At 43.4% G+C, this 16,367-nt stretch overlaps 1 protein-coding gene across 1 annotated transcript; it reads left to right on the forward strand.

The window, feature by feature from the left end:
- The first annotated feature begins 361 nt into the window (after positions 1–361).
- CALR (calreticulin) lies at positions 362–14,066 on the forward strand. Its single transcript, XM_061639909.1, has 9 exons — positions 362–572; positions 4,098–4,199; positions 4,724–4,927; positions 5,682–5,776; positions 8,219–8,428; positions 8,664–8,777; positions 10,019–10,162; positions 11,206–11,298; positions 12,929–14,066. Exons 1-9 carry the CDS (start codon positions 485–487, stop codon positions 13,118–13,120), a joined length of 1,242 nt encoding a protein of 413 aa, XP_061495893.1. The 5' UTR covers positions 362–484; the 3' UTR covers positions 13,121–14,066.
- Positions 14,067–16,367: the final 2,301 nt, after the last annotated feature.

The raw sequence follows: 16,367 nt of genomic DNA on the forward strand, positions 1-16,367 counted from the left end.
GGCAATGTTTGTCTTCCTGGTCGTTCCAGTAAGGCATTGACTTGGGTGGGTGGGGACCTGCCTTGAACTGGCCCTTTAAAGCTCTCTATGCTCACGTGGGGTTGTGCAGAAAAGAATTGGTGACGCACTCACGGCGGAGGGGAGGGGGCGTCTCCCCACGAACGCGTGGTCGTGTCTCATTGGTTAGGACCGGCAGCCAATAAGAAGCAGCCATCTGGGACGCCAACGTTCGGGGGCGCTGCCCAACCCGCCGCGCTGCCGGCGGGCCAATGGCCGTGCTCGTCCGGATCTGTGCGAGCAATCGGAGCGCTGCAAGGGCAGGCATTCGATCGAGATCTATATAAACGAGCGGCGAAAGCCCTGGACCAGTTGCAGTTGTTCGGTCGTTCAAGAGAGCGAGAGGTCGAGGTCGAGAGCGAGAGAGCACGCGCGCAAAGGCCGTGAATCTTAAAGCACCAGGCGCCTGTCTCCTCTGGGGGGGAAAATGGGTCACTTCTTAGCCTTCTGTTCTCTGCTGGCTCTCGTGTCGGCTGGCCCTGCCCAGTACTTCAGGGAGGAGTTCGGGGATGGAGGTGAGGTGAGGGGGCCGTTTGGGGACACCAAGGTTGATGGGGTTTTGGCCGCATGGGTGGTGGAGGAGCTTTCTAGGGGTGGATTGATGTTTAATTAACTTCAGAGTATCTGCGTGTAGGCGGTGTTCTTAATAAACAAAACAAGGTTCGGGCCTTGTATGGATTTATATCTTGAGCAAAAGATTAGAGGCGTCCAAGGGAACGAGAAGCAGGCCTGAGAGTGTCAAGAGTGAATGGCAGGATCTATGAGAGGCACAAAAAAGGCTTGGTTTCTTTTTTTCTCCCTTTTCTTTCACCCCCCGCCATCTTGGACTGGTTATAGGGACGGTTGTGGTTTTCCAGCCTCAGAAGAGAGTGTCGGGTGTGATGAGGGAAGTATATGATACTTGGCATTCTTTGTAGTTCTTCCAAGTACTTCACGTAATACCTTGGTAATTCTTATAATAGCCTTGTGAGGTAGGTTACCATTATTGTTCCCTTATTGCAGATTGTGGTCGTGGACAGGTTGAGAGAAGCCTGTGATTAGTGGCAGAGGCAAGATTTGAAGCAGGGGCTTTCTGTCTGAATTTGGCTGGAGGACAGAGCTGTGGCACCAGTGCTGTCAAAACTTCCTAGAGAAACGTATTCATGGGGCTGCTGTAGATTTCTGGTGTAGTGGGAAAGGGTATGAAATCTAAACATTTGGTTGGGAACTGCAGGAGCTGGTACACAGTGAATGGGGAACATGAAATTTCTCTTTCCAAAAGAAAATAGGTTTCTAAGAAGGATTGTGTCTTTAGAGGTGGAAGCTTGGGAAAGGATGCAGTTGTTCTGTCATACTCATATTTTTTTAAAGGAGTAACTTGATATGCTATCTTTGAGTTGATATTCTTGAGAGCCCAGTTTAAGAGGAGTTAAGATGTGATGGAAGCTTTAAAAATACATTGGGGAGGACAGCTTGGCTGCATGTGTGACAGGAGATGTATCTTGTTGTGTCTAGTCTAGAGCAGGGATGCAATGGGGAGTAGATAATTAAGCCATAATCAGCAGGGGCCATAGGGACATGGAACATGGCCTAAATAGGTCGCTGTGGGGATGTCTGTAGAACACACAGACCGCCCATTGCTGGAGTATCAAGAGTGACAGGTGTAAGCTCCTGCAGTGTGGATATTTGAATAGCAGTAGAGACTTTGCTGGATTTTTTCTTTAACAAATCTACAGAAATGTTCTTGTTGCTTCAAGTGTTAAATATCTGGTACTTTTATATCATAGTTATCATGCATAGTTTGTGTGTGGCCATAAGGGTAGAACTGGATATCAGTGCAAGGTATTAACAGCGGTTCAGACTAGACTTTGATGTGCTACTATTCCAGGATCCAACTATTGTTTAGTAGAGCCAGTATTAGCTGAAATTAACATTACTGAGACAAAATGGCAGTGGGAACCTGTGCCTCTGAAAGTCAACTCTTGTTCCTCATTGTAGAGGTGGCAGGTTGCAATCTTATGTCCACTTACTTAGGAGTAAGCCCTATTGAAGACACTGGGAAATACTTCTGGGAGAGCGTACATAGAATTATGTTTTAAGGACTGCATGTTATCTGCATGTAGATCTGACAGAGCAGATATCAAGAAAGGGAAGCCACAAAAGATAGAACCATTCAGTAAACTAAACTTTACCAATATGGTGCAGGATGGCTGGAGAATTTTAGTCCAAAACCTTGCAAGGGAACTGGATTGGCAAGGCCTGCAGTAACTAATAGGGCAAAACTTTTAATAGCAAGTGTTGTTGTTTATAAATTGCTTTAAAAAATGAACTCAAAGCAACTCATAAATTTTAAAAAAGATATTAAAACTACCTAAAATACTCACAAATACTATGCATAAAAAGCAAAACCCAACTCATCCTCACCCCATTAAAAATGCATAATTAAGCTCCAAAATCTTGCGCAAATAAAAATGGGTGTGCCTGCCTGGGAAGAGCAGTCCACAAACAGAGAGTCACCGCTGAGAAGGTCTGTTCTTGGGTTGCTGCCCTTTGCACCTCCTGTGGAGGAGGCACACAGAGGGGCCTCAGATGATGAACACAGAATCTAAGTTGGTTCATGTGGGAAGAGATGGTCCTGAGCTGCATAAGGGGCCTGGAAACAAATTGATAGCTAGTGCAGCCATGCCAGAGCTTGTATTATGTGTTTAGACTGCCATACCTTGGTCAGCAATCCGGTAGCTAAATTCTGCAAGAGCTGCATTTTCTGAACTGACTTCAGAAGCAGCCCCATGTAACATATTGCAGTAATCTAACCTATTTATTTATTTATTACTAAATTTGTATACTGCTTCATATGTCAAAGAGCCAGTGTGGCTTAGTGGTTAGAGCAGCCTTTCCCAACCAGTGTGCCTCCAGGTGTTGGACCACAACTCCCATCAGCCTCAGCCAGCATTGCCAATGGCTGAGGCTGATGAGAGTTGTGGTCCAACAACATCTGGAGGCACACCAGTTGAAAGGCTGGGTTAGAGTGTTGGACTATGACCTGGGAGGAGGAGGAGTTATGTGCCTTCAAGTCGATTACGACTTATGGTGACCCTATGAATCAACGACTTCCAAGAGCATCTGTCATGAATCACCTTGTTCAGATCTTGTAAGTTCAGGTCTGTGGCTTCCTTTATGGAATCAATCCATCTCTTGTTTGGCCTTCCTCTTTTTCTACTCCCTTCTGGGAGACCAGGGTTCAAATCCCCACACAGCCATGAAGCTCACTGGGTGGCCTTGGGCCAGTCACTGCCTCCGCCTCAGAGGAAGGCCAATGGTAAACCACCTCTGAATACCGCTTACCATGAAAACTATTCATAGGGTTGCCATAAGTTGGAATCAACTTGAAGGCAGTCCATTTCCATTTTCATATGTCAAAAGAAGTCTCTAAGCAGTTTACAGTATAATCAAAAATCACAAATACAATAAAAACAAAATTGCACATTTAAAACAATACAAAAGATTTAAAAAGATTTTATTAAACATCAATATAAACTAAAACAGCTAACAAAGTAATCACAATAACTACTGGCAGATCAAAGCACAAAAAAAAGACAACCAGCCAGAGGTTACCAGAGCATAGACAACAGAAGTTAGCCTATCTCTGTCTAAATAGGGGTGAAGCTTGGCCAACAGCCAAAGCTGATGGAAGGCACTTTGTGTCACTGAAGGTATCTGGGTCTCAAGTGACAGTGGATCCAGAAGTACCCCCAAGTAAAGCAAAATCAACATACAAGCATACATCTCACTTTATCACAGTGTTGAAAATGGATTGGGTACAAACTGTGCTGCAGTTGTTGAAGTATAAGTCTTTGAAATGCTCCACTTCACCATTGCAAGCTTGTTGCAAAAATTACTCTTATTAACTGAGTAGAGAAAAATGGCTGGGCCATATGTTGCTTTAGAAAGATTTGCCCTGTAACCTGTTGGGAATGTTAGTAGCCCAGTGTTAACTAAATGTACATAGTGAATCATTGTATCTCTTCAGTTTCAAACTGTACCCTTTTTGTTGCTTTTAGATGCCTGGACAAGCCGTTGGATAGAATCAAAGCACAAATCTGACTATGGGAAATTCAAACTTTCTGCTGGGAAGTTCTATGGAGATGCAGAGAAGGACAAAGGTAAGGAGATGATGATGTGGCTGACTGTGTTCTCTTAATTCAGTCATAAGTGGAATCCTAAACCAGAAGATGCTGATTGCAGTACTGCACAGGATTAGAATGAGCAGATTCCATTGACTTTAACGGATTTAAGCAGCCTGTTAATTGTTCTTTGCTCCTGAATAGCTTGCTTCTGTGGAAAAGTGTACTGCAGTGATCAGGCCTACCTTATTAAATGGTGGCATATGTGGAGCATTTCCTTGGCAAGGTTGCTTAGAATGGCTCTCTGGTGTGCTTTTGACTTTTTATGTAGAAGTTTGTGCAGCTTTGGAACCCAAAAAACTGGAGTTTTCACTTGCAACCACTTTTGTAAAGACTTGAAAAAAATGTGGCTGATTCTTCTAGTTCTGATCCCTTACATAATAAAAACTGGGGAAGTTTCTGTGAGAGACTTACACAGTCAGATTTGCACACTATTGTCTAGAATAAAGTAACAATATCCCTGTCCCTTATACAGATCTTGACTGTGTGTTTCATCTTCCCAGGACTTCAGACAAGCCAGGATGCTCGTTTTTATGCTCTCTCTGCTCGCTTTGATCCCTTCAGCAACAAGGATAAGACCTTGGTGGTGCAGTTTACAGTGAAACATGAGCAAAATATTGACTGTGGAGGTGGCTATGTGAAACTCTTCCCTTCAAGCCTGAATCAAGAGGGCATGCATGGGGACTCGGAATACAACATCATGTTTGGTGAGTGCTTGCTTGGAACATAAATTTGTCTCGGCATTTGATGCTAATCTGTAAGGTTGCAGAAGGGTATCTTGAGACACAGTAGCCAACAAGCTACCTACGCAGCAAACTGAGGATTTCTACTACTTCCCCTGAACCTCCTTGAATGTCAGCAGATGGACATGAGGATGTTGGATTTGTAGTGGGGGGGGCAGTATCATCCTTGCATGGTACTATGCAGGTATTGGGAAACACTCTGAAACACTTACCCATAAGTCCGCTTGTGGAATGGCACCTAGTGTGAGGAATGCCGCCAGTTATTGGGGAAAGGATGAGCAGTCTGTGCAATAGAAAAATGGAAATGGACTGCCTTCACATCGATCCCGAATTATGGTGACCCTATAATTATGGTGACATGGTAAGCAGTTTTCAGAGGGGGTTTACCATTGCCTCCCTCTGAGGCTGAGAGGCAGTGACTGGCCCAAGGTCACCCAGGGAGCTTTATGGTTGTGTGGGAATTTGAACCCTGATCTCCCAAGTTGTAGTCCAGCACCTTAACCACTACACCACACTGGCTCTGTCTGTGCAGTAGTGAACCCCTAAGTGTTCTTTATATTCTGTTAATAGAGCATTGTGGTGGTGGAAGGCTGGGGCTGAATGCAGACTGCCACTCCCCTTGATCTGTATGTGCAGCTCCATTTTGAAAGGTGCATCTTGAAAGAACATGCGAACGTTACTTCTATTAGGAATCCTCTGTTCTTTGTCTCCAATGTAGGTCCTGATATCTGTGGCCCAGGTACCAAGAAAGTTCATGTAATCTTCAACTACAAAGACAAAAACGTCTTGATCAATAAGGACATCCGTTGTAAAGTAAGCAAAGTCCTCCTCATAACAGCATTTGAAACCTGGTGATCCTGTATTTATTTATTTATTTATTAAACTTGTATACCGCCCCATAGCCGAAGCTCTCTGGGCGGTTTACAATAACTAAAAACAAATACAATTTAAAATACGTCTTTTAAAAAACAATTTAAAACACAATTTAAAAACTTAAAACACTATAGAACACATGCTAAAATGCCTGGGAGAAGAGGAAACTCTTGACCTGGCGCCGAAAAGATAACAGTGTTGGTGCCAGGCGCACCTCGTCAACAAGATTGTTCCATAATGTGGGGGCCACCACTGAGAAGGCCCTCTCCCTTGTTGCCACCCTCCCAGCTTCCCTTGGAGTAGGCACCCAGAGGAGGGCCTTTGATCTTGAACGTAGTGTACGGGTAGGTTCGTATTGGGAGAGGCGTTCCATCAGGTATTGTGGTCCCAAGCCGTGTAAGGCTTTATAGGTCAATACCAGCACCTTGAATCGAGCTCGGAAACATACAGGCAGCCAATGCAAGCGGGCCAGAATCAGTTTTATATGTTTGGACAGTCTGGTCCCTGTTATCAATCTGGCCACTGCATTTTGCACAAGCTGCAGTTTCTGAACAGTCTTCAAAGGCAGCCCCACGTAGAGTGCATTGCAGTAATCTAATTTGGAGGTTACCAGAGCATGGACAACTGAAGCCAGGTTATCCCTGTCCAGATAGGGACGTAGTTGGGCCACCAACCGAAGTTGATAGAAGGCACTCCGTGCCACCGAGGCTACCTGAGCCTCAAGTGACAGAGATGATTCTAGGAGAACCCCCAAGCTATGAACCTGCTCCTTCAGGGGGAGTGCAACCCCATCCTGGACAGGTTGGACATCCACCATCTGGTCAGAAGAACCACCCGCTAGCAGCATCTCAGTCTTGTCTGGATTGAGCCTCAGTTTATTAGCCCTCATCCAGTCCATTGTCGCAGCCAGGCACCGGTTCAGCACATTGACAGCCTCACCTGAAGAAGATGAAAAGGAGAAATAGAGCTGCGTGTCATCAGCATACTGATGGCAACGCACTCCAAAGCTCCGGATGACCGCACCCAACGGTTTCATGTAGATGTTGAACAGCATGGGGGACAGAACTGACCCCTGCAGAACCCCATACTGGAGAGTCCAGGGTGTCGAGCAATGTTCCCCAAGCACCACTTTCTGGAGGCGACCTGCCAAGTAGGAGGGAACCACTGCAATGCAGTCCCTCCCACTCCCAACTCAGCCAGTTGTCCCAGAAGGATACCATGGTCGATGGTATCGGAAGCCACTGAGAGAGCAAGGAGAATCAACAGAGTCACACTCCCTGTCTCTCTCCCAACAAAGGTCATCATACAGGGCGACCAAGGCTGTTTCTGTGCCAGAACCAGGCCTGAAACTCGACTGAAATGGATCCAGATAATTGGTCTCATCCAAGAGTGTCTGGAGCTGGCCCGCAACCACTCGTTCAAGGACCTTGCCCAGGAATGGAACATTTGCTACCGGCCTATAGTTATAAAGATTTTCTGGGTCCAGGGAAGATTTCTTCAGGAGTGGTCTCACTACCACCTCTTTCAGGCAGCCAGGGACCACCCCCTCTCGCAGAGAGGCATTAATCACCTCCGTGGCCCAGCCGGCTGTTCCATCCCTGCTAGATTTTATTAGCCAAGAATGGCAAGGATCCAGCACAGAAGTGGTTGCATGAACCTGTCCTGTAAAGGAAGTAGGGTGGATAAATATGTATATTAAATCAAACCTGATTTTGGGTTGTAACCAGCTAAGTTATTCCTGGCGTACACTCATTGAAATCAATGGACTTAAGTAATGGCCATTAATTACAGTGGGCCTGCTTTGCACAAGCCTGACATAGGATAGAACCCTTTAACTTTTTTCTAAAATTATAAATACCAAGTTTCTCAAGAAATTTTGTTAAATAATCTGACTGTAAACACGTTTGCTGTACGGTTAATCATTACATTGAATCAATGCTGTATACTGGATAAAGTGAGTTAAAGGAGGCTTTTCTATGAAAGTGAACAATTAATTTTGTCCATTTATCAAATATGAATATTTCATTCTGCCAGTCACTGGTATTTCATTTTCATCTCATAAAATCTACCCAATAACTTCAGCTTTTCTTCACACTCAGTCATGGGCATGTAATTATTTGCTACTTTGTTTTGGGAAAATTGTAAAAATAAAACCATGTAAATAATACTCCATTTAGTTGTAAATTAACATGGTTTAATGGTCAGACTTGTGCCATCGTTTAGGAAACATGATCAACAGGAAACTTGATTTAAGGCAGCATTTATAAAAATCTTGTGATTTTCTTTTTTGCTGAAAAGCTGTTCACCTTGGAAGGAAAAATTATTTGCCAGGACAAAATGGGATTGGTTATCCTCCTTTTTAAGCTGTGTTTCCTTTGACAGGATGATGAGTTCACACATCTCTATACCCTCATTATCCGACCTGATAACACATACGAAGTAAAGATTGACAACAATAAAGTGGAGTCTGGCAACTTAGAGGATGACTGGGATTTCCTGCCTCCCAAGAAAATTAAGGATCCAGAGGCAAAGAAACCAGATGATTGGGATGAAAGAGCTAAAACAGATGATCCTGAAGACACAAAACCAGAGGTCAGTGTGTGCTAGTGGTGGCATAGCACTTAAGAGCATTTTCCACAAAGACACAAAGCTTGCAACCAGAATTTCAACAATGGGAGAGATAGCAGGAGGGAGCTGGGGAAATGGATTGTACCCTTTGGGTGGGTGGGTGAGAAGAGATATGATGACACTGTAGCTGTGTTAAAGATCAGCAGAAGGCAATACTAATTTTGGATGAATGTCTTGGGTTTTCATAATCTGTTTCCAGGACTGGGATAAGCCAGAGCATATTCCTGATCCTGATGCCAAGAAGCCTGAGGATTGGGATGAAGAAATGGATGGCGAGTGGGAACCACCAGTAATCCAAAACCCAGAGTACAAGGTAAATAGTGGCAAAAGCTGTAGTGTTTGATTTTAAAAACAAAAATCATCATCTAAGCACTTCGAATTAATTGGGTAACTTCTAAAAGAAAACCGTCTTAGAAAAGGCATCCTGCCTTTGTCTCTTGATCGATGACCATCATGATTAATGTATTCTAGCAAAGTTCTTTTTATTTAGAAGAGTATTTTAGACCTTTGCAAATATATGAAAATTAGACTAAATTTCTTCCATTGGGTGATGGTCCTAATGGTGGCCTCTAAAACACTGGAAGACAAAAAGGGCTTTGTGTTCTCATGCATTTAGCTTTTTGTTATATTCATACAACCACTTACAATCTAGAACTATCACACTTCTATCATTCTGGAGTAAGATTTCAAGCTCTTGGTCTAATTTGATCTTGTTGGCTATAAAATCTCAGTGTTATCTATTTCTGGTTAGGTAGTTCTAGAGCAGCTGAAAACAAAGCATATTGGTTAATAGCTGACAGTATGATCCAGGTGGAAAAATCAAAATGCTTCTTGGATGTTTTTGGCGAGATGGGAATATGGACATATTGGTGTTCAGTTTCAAGACACCGCTAAAGCCTTATGTAGAATGTATACATCTGTGTCTAAGAAACATCTGCAACGATGGCAGGAACAGTGGAGGATAATATGTTATTCTGCAAATACAAGGGAGGGGTGTAATACAGAAGCAGGAATTGTTTTTCCTGTTTAGGAAAACTGGTGGGTAAATCTATAAATTAATCATGACCGAGCAGTTTGGAAATTATGTGTTTAGAACTGGGATAGGTTAATAGTGGGAGAGATCTTGCTCCCTCCCGGACTTGTGAAATAATATTATCATTTTAAACTTGAAAGGCAGCTCATAAGGGTTCAGACTTGTTTTCCAAATCCATTAGTATGAAACAAATGTTTTAAATTAGGGGAAATTTGCTCCCTTCAACTTAAGGTGAGATTTTATTCCTTTCTTCTCTTCCCTCACCCCTGCAGTTGTTATGATTTTTTAAACCCTTTGTATTGGTAAGCTTTGGCAGGCATCTAATTCTGGACATGGGAAAGCTATTGCAATCCCTCATCACCAAACCATGTGCCTAGGTTCATTCATTTTTGGTTCTACTGATTGTCTCTTACATGCTTAAAGATAAAGTGTTGACCACTAAGTATTGGAGAGTAGAAATTTCTGTCCTTGTGCATCAGTTATCGCAGCTTCTGGATTTCTTATTCCAACATATTTTCCAGGGAGAGTGGAAACCTCGTCAGATAGACAATCCCAACTACAAAGGAAAATGGATTCATCCTGAGATAGATAATCCTGAATATACTCCTGATCCCAGCCTTTACTCCTATGAAAACTTTGGTGTGATTGGCTTGGACTTATGGCAGGTGAGTTCTCCTTGCCTGCTTCACAACAACACACGTAAAAGAGGGAATGTTAGGAGATTCATGTATCTGACCAGATGCTTATCATTAAAATGTTCAGGCCAGGTGTTTAGTGTAAAATTGTGGTATCTAAGGATGCAAGTTTCCATAGGTTTCTCTTGCATCTTGGAAAATGGGAATGATAACTGCATATATAAACACTAAAGTGAAATGGGAGATATTTTATCTGTTCATCGAGTGCTGCGTTCCCTTCGGACCCCAGCTTCTCAATGTATTGACTGGTGCCATTCCCAAAACCTTGGGGTTTTGTATATACAATCCTGTGGTGTATGTTTTGGCAACATAGAAAACTAAGTGATTTGGTACAGGGAATATATTAACTCTATGATAGAATAGTTACCCTGCTGCCAATTCTCTCACACATTTTAGTATATACTGTCATGAGCATTTCTTTTAATGGGGAGGCAGGATAAGAATACTTCACATAAATAGTATAGAAGGTGTTCATAGAACCAGTGTAGAGGACAGATTATCAAATCTAAGGAAGTTTTGTGTGTCCAAACTTAAGACAACAAATTCTAGGAAAGCCATAATTAACTGGTAGCATTAATATGGGCTCCTGTTGGGAGGAAGGGTATAAATAAATAAAAGGTGTAATGGTTATACTGAAACAGGGTTATACTTGACTATGGTAATGTATTGTATGTGAGGTTCCCCTTTAAAAAAAAAAGGTTCAGGATGTGGCAGCGAAGATAGCACTCACCATCTCCAATCAGACCTTTTAAAAATGAAATGTTATGATGTCTTATTCTGTGGTAAGCTGCACTGAGGGATTTATGGCAGACAGGTAGGGTATAAATTTAAATGCTTGGTCAGCTAAATGTAGAGCCGATAGTGGAGAAAGGATCGCTGGTTAAAAGGCCAACTGATAGTGTGATTGAGAGCAATGCTGCATGCTAAAATTCTTCATTGCTTTACAAGTTGTCAAAACACCTATACAGTTAGGTAGGATTTTTGGAGCTCATTGTTCTTGCTGTTTGCTTCAGGTCAAGTCTGGCTCAGTTTTTGACAACTTCTTGATTACTGATGATGAAAAGATTGCTGAAGAATTTGGCAATGAAACCTGGGGTGCCACAAAGGTAAGGCATTTTTGTGAAAAGCCCTGGACCACTGCCTGGACTTGGTGGTGGGCTGGATGAGAGCCAATAAATTGAGTCTGAATCTTAGCAAGATGGAGGCGCTGTATGTTGGTGGTTCCCAAGTTCAGATGAGTGGTCAGTTGCTTGTTTTGGATGGGGTTGTACTCCCTCTGAAAGAGCAGGTCCGTAGTCTGGGGGTGTTCCTGGGTCCATCTTTGTCGCTAGAGGCCCAGGTAACCTCACTGGCTAGGAGTGCCTTTTACCAGCTTCAGCTGTTTTTGGGCCGGGATAGCCTGACCACTGTTGTCCACGCACTGGTAACCTCTAGGCTTGATTACTGTAATGCACTCTATGTTGGGCTGCTCTTGAGGTTGATCCAGAAGCTGCAGCTGGTGCAAAATGCGGCAGCGAGACTGCTCACTGGGGCAGGGTATCACCAGGATATCACTCTGCTGCTGAAAGAATTGCCCTGGCTGCCCATTTGCTACTGGGCCAAGTTCAAGATTCTGGTCTTTGTGTACAAAGCCCTATACAGCTTGGGACCAGGATACCTGAAAGACTGTCTTATCCCTTATATACCCAGTCAGGTGAGGGCCTCCTGCAGATACCATCTTATCAGGAGGTCTGTTACGCATAACATAAGAAACGGACTTTCAGTGTGGCGGTACCTACCCTGTGCAATTCCCTCCCCTTAAATATTAGACAGGTGCCATATCTGTTACCTTTTTGACACCTGTTGAAGACCTTCCTCTTTCAACAAGCCTTTTAAGTTGAGACCTTATCCCAGTCTGCGTCTTTTAATATGTTTTAAATCTTTTTTTAAAAAAATGGGTTTTAACCGTTTTTAAGATGTCTTGAAAACTTTAAAAAAATGTTTTAAAAGATGTTTTATTGTATTTTGAAGTCTGTTTTTATGATGTTTTAAAGTGTTTTTAGTGCTTTTGTTTGCCACCCTGGGCTCTTGCGGGGAGGAAGGGTGGGATATGAATCAAATAATAAATAAATAAATGTGAAACTCACAGAAGTAAGGTATGGAGGTGATGGCTTTCCTCTATCCATCTACAATCTCTTGTACTGAGAGGTACATGATGAGCTCTGAATATGGAGGTTTGGTTTTAGCTGATCTAGCAGTTGATAGACTTTTCCTTGGTGAACTTGTCCTATCCTTTTTTAAAACTAAGCTAATAGTGAGAGCCAGTGTGGTGTAGTGGTTAAGGTGTTGGACTATGCCCTGGGAGACCAGGGTTTGAATGCCCACACAGCCATTAAGCTCACTGGGTGACTTTGGGCCAGTCACTGCCTCCCAGCCTCAGAAGGAGGCAATGGTAAACCACCTCTGAATACCGCCTACCATGAAAACCCTATACATAGGGTCACCATAAGTCGGGAACGACTTGAAGGCAGTCCCATTTTTCAAGCTAATAGCAGTTGCCGCATCTTGTGTTAATTCTATAAGTTATATATTCGATGAAAAGTGGGATACTGGTGGTGGGGAGATGGGAAGCAGTCTTATGGTTTGCAGGACTTGAGCCTCTACAAGTTTCAAAGGCCTTGTCAAGTCCTGTTTACTATGATGTTCTCTTCAACACGCCCCTATTCAAAAATATGTATCCCTTTCAATTGTCAATAGGATGCAGAGAAGAAAATGAAAGAGCAGCAAGATGAAGAGCAACGAAAGAAGCAGGAAGAGGAAGATAAGAAGAAGAAAGAAGAGGAAGGAGAAGATGAACCTGAAGGTGAAGATGCGGAGTATGAAGAAGACGAGGAGGAGGAAGAAAAGGAGGAGGAAGAAACAGAGGGCCCACCAAAGGATGAGCTGTGATAGGGGGTTGTTAGGCGTGGTTGTCGGCTGAGCCTCACCCTGGGCCTGTACCATGCAGTCTGCTTGGTTGAACCCAACTAAGGAGAGGGGATAACAGTAATGTCTCTATGAGACAGAAGAACTTTCTTTTTTTTATTGGTGTTTTTGTTTGTCTTAACCTCCTTCCCAAATACCATCAATTATTCATACACTTGTGTAGAGGGGAACTAGAACCTGCACCCTAAGAAGACTAATTGTAGGAACAACAAACCTTTGAAATGGGGACTATACCATTGACCTTTTTTATAATTATGGCCACTTTTCCACAAATGTTTGACTCCAGTGGTCCTCCAGAAATGGATGCCAATAAAGCAGAACTCCCCTGTATTGCCTGCACTTTTGCTTACCCCTTTAAGGTGCAGAAAGCTCCAACAGGTGGGTTCATATTTAAAGGGGTTGAAGGCTTGGGGTGGGAAGATGACATGGTTTCCAGGAAATGAAACTGAGACCACCAGTATTTTATGGTGAATAAGGGCAAGGATGTTGACATCCTGTCCTGCCCCAGGAAGAGCAGTAAAGGGAGTCCCTTTCAGCTGCTGTGCACGTTAGACAAAACAGGTGCTTTTAAAAAAAAAAAAAAAGCACCAAGTGTAATGAGCAAACAATTGTTTTTTTTTCTGTTTGGATGACACCCCTAGCTTTTAGATAATTCATATGACAGCCTGTTCTGTATGTGTGTGTGTGTGTGATCATTGCAGACCTTCAGCTGCAGGATCGGGGGGGGGGAGTGTGAGAAATTTCTGCTATGTGTTTAAAGATGTTTTTTCAGGCAGAGAGCTAGGGACAGAAGAAAGGGCTTCTGGAGGCAGAGACTAACACCAGAAGGGGCCATCTCACTTGTTCACACTTAAATGTATGAAAGATTGAAGAAAATTTCTATTAAATTAAACTTCATGTCTGGCCCATATGTTGATTCGTTGTGTTTTACTGTGTCTGGATGAGAGTTGCAGTCTGAGCTACTATGGGATCCATAGCAAAGGAACGGTTACGTTGGCAAAAATTGTTAAGGGTGTAGTGAATTGTGTATTCATTACCAACTCTTGAGGGAGTGTACAGGATAGCAGCAAAAACCAGATTGTAGTTTTAGGTAAGAGTAAACTAACTTGAAAAAGTAGCTGCATTATCTCCATTCCCACCATGACCTATATTTGTTACTACAAGCTACTGTGGGCTGTGAAGGCAGAATCCCTCTCTGATCAGTGAGGCATCAAAGCATATGCTCCAGTTCAAGGTTTTAACGCTGGATGAGGCAGTTGGGACACTTCAGCTTTGATTTGGTAAAGCTGCCCCGATAGGAGTGCTATGTTTGGGTTGGTACAGGGGTCTGTTCTTTGAAAATAGTAGTTGGGAGCAAAGCTATCAAGTGTTGGTGTCAGTATCTTTGGCATGGGACCGGGCCCCTAGTCAAAACAAAATTTAAAAATGTTGGACTAATTACATTGTTTGATACCAGAACTTGGAGTTTGTTTTCAGCACCATTTTTCTTCCATCTGATACGTAAATGTGACTGCAGTTCCACAAGAAACATTGGAGTAACTGAGGACTAGCCTTGTCCTCATCCTCCCCCATCATATACACAGAGGCAGAGTTGGTAGTTCATGCTGTATGACACAGGTGCTTGTTTTGCATGAAAAACATTTTAATTATGCTTCAAATGCAAATATATCCATAATTATCCCTATATAGTTGGGAAACTGCTATGGGGATGAGGCTTAACAGCCCTGCATTGTAGACTTGATATTGCAGGATGGAGATGGGGTGAGGTGTGAGGCGTTCTTCCCTGGCTCTCCCTGTCAGGTTCCTACCTGCGCGTGGCTATTGCCTGTCACTAGGCACCACCAGGGACTCCACCAGTCCGGACTGTCCTTTTTTATTGTTTCTCTCCCTGCTCTAGCACAGATCTCAACAGATCCCCCTGCTAGGCAACCACCAGTCACGTCCTAATACTAGTATTCCCAGAGACTCTGAATACTGGTATTGTTCTCTTCACCGCTGCCACCATTTGTTACAGTTCCCCTTCAGCCTTGGTCATTACCTTACCCTCCCTTCTGGTCTGTGAAACCCCAGCCAAGGATCAGGCCTTTGGTAAACCAAATTAAGTATTTATTAAAGATAACAAAGCTAACAAGATTTCTTCTTAAGGCACATAAGCATATGGTTTTACTCAATACTAATTCGAACTCCACCCCCCTCCTTCTCCACTCTCTCCTGGCAAACAACTCTCTAAACCCCACCAAGCAACCCACTCAGTTTCACCTCATCCACCCGATTCCACTCTCACTCTTCCTTTTATACGTTCAGCCATTTTAAACACTCAGCCAATCATCTAGCATTCTACTGCCCATTCACTCCCCCTCCTCTTTCACTACTTACCATATATCTTCTAAACAACCAACACTTACCATATATACATTAATATAGGAACATCACATTTCCCCCCCCTTAAAACAACGGCAGAGTATTATTCCTGTTCCAGGATTTATACGTCGCGTTAACAAATAAAAGTCTCTATGGGGAAAATGTCTTTCTTTGTTCCTCAGTCTGGTCACGTCACTGCAGTCCCAGCCACTTGCCTGGAAAGTCCATTGGCCAGTACATTGTCCTTGCCTTTGAACTGGAAGTCCACTTGATAGTCCTGTAGGGCCCAGGACCACCTCTGCAGCATAGTGTTATGGTTTTTCATAGTCTGCAACCATAACAAGGCCCGATGATCCGTAGCCACTGTGAATCTTCGTCCCCACATGTATGGGCGCAACTTGTTCAGTCCCCACATGACCGCTAGGCACTCCTTCTGGACCGACGAATAGTTTTTCTCCCTCGGCGTCAGCTTGCGACTCAGGTACGCCACTGGATGTCTGGTGCCTTCTCTCTCCTGCAGCAAGATGACTCCCAGCGCCAGGTCCGACGCATCTGTAGCCACGATGAATGGTTTCTCATAGTCTGGTGCTATTAATATGGGTCCTTGGCACAAGGCTTGCTTCAGTAGATCAAAAGCCTTCTGACATTCATCCATCCATACCACACGCTCAGAACACTTCTTTGTTAATTCATGCAAGGGGGTTGCTGTGATGTTCCTATATATTAGTGTATATATGGTAAGTGCTGGTTGTTTAGAGTATACATGGTAAGTAGTGAAAGAGGAGGGGGAGTGAATGGGCAATAGAATGCTTGATGATTGGCTGAATGTTTAAAATGGCTGACAGTATAA

Source organism: Rhineura floridana, chromosome 1, assembly GCF_030035675.1.
Source record: "Rhineura floridana isolate rRhiFlo1 chromosome 1, rRhiFlo1.hap2, whole genome shotgun sequence".
Lineage (NCBI taxonomy): Eukaryota > Metazoa > Chordata > Lepidosauria > Squamata > Rhineuridae > Rhineura > Rhineura floridana.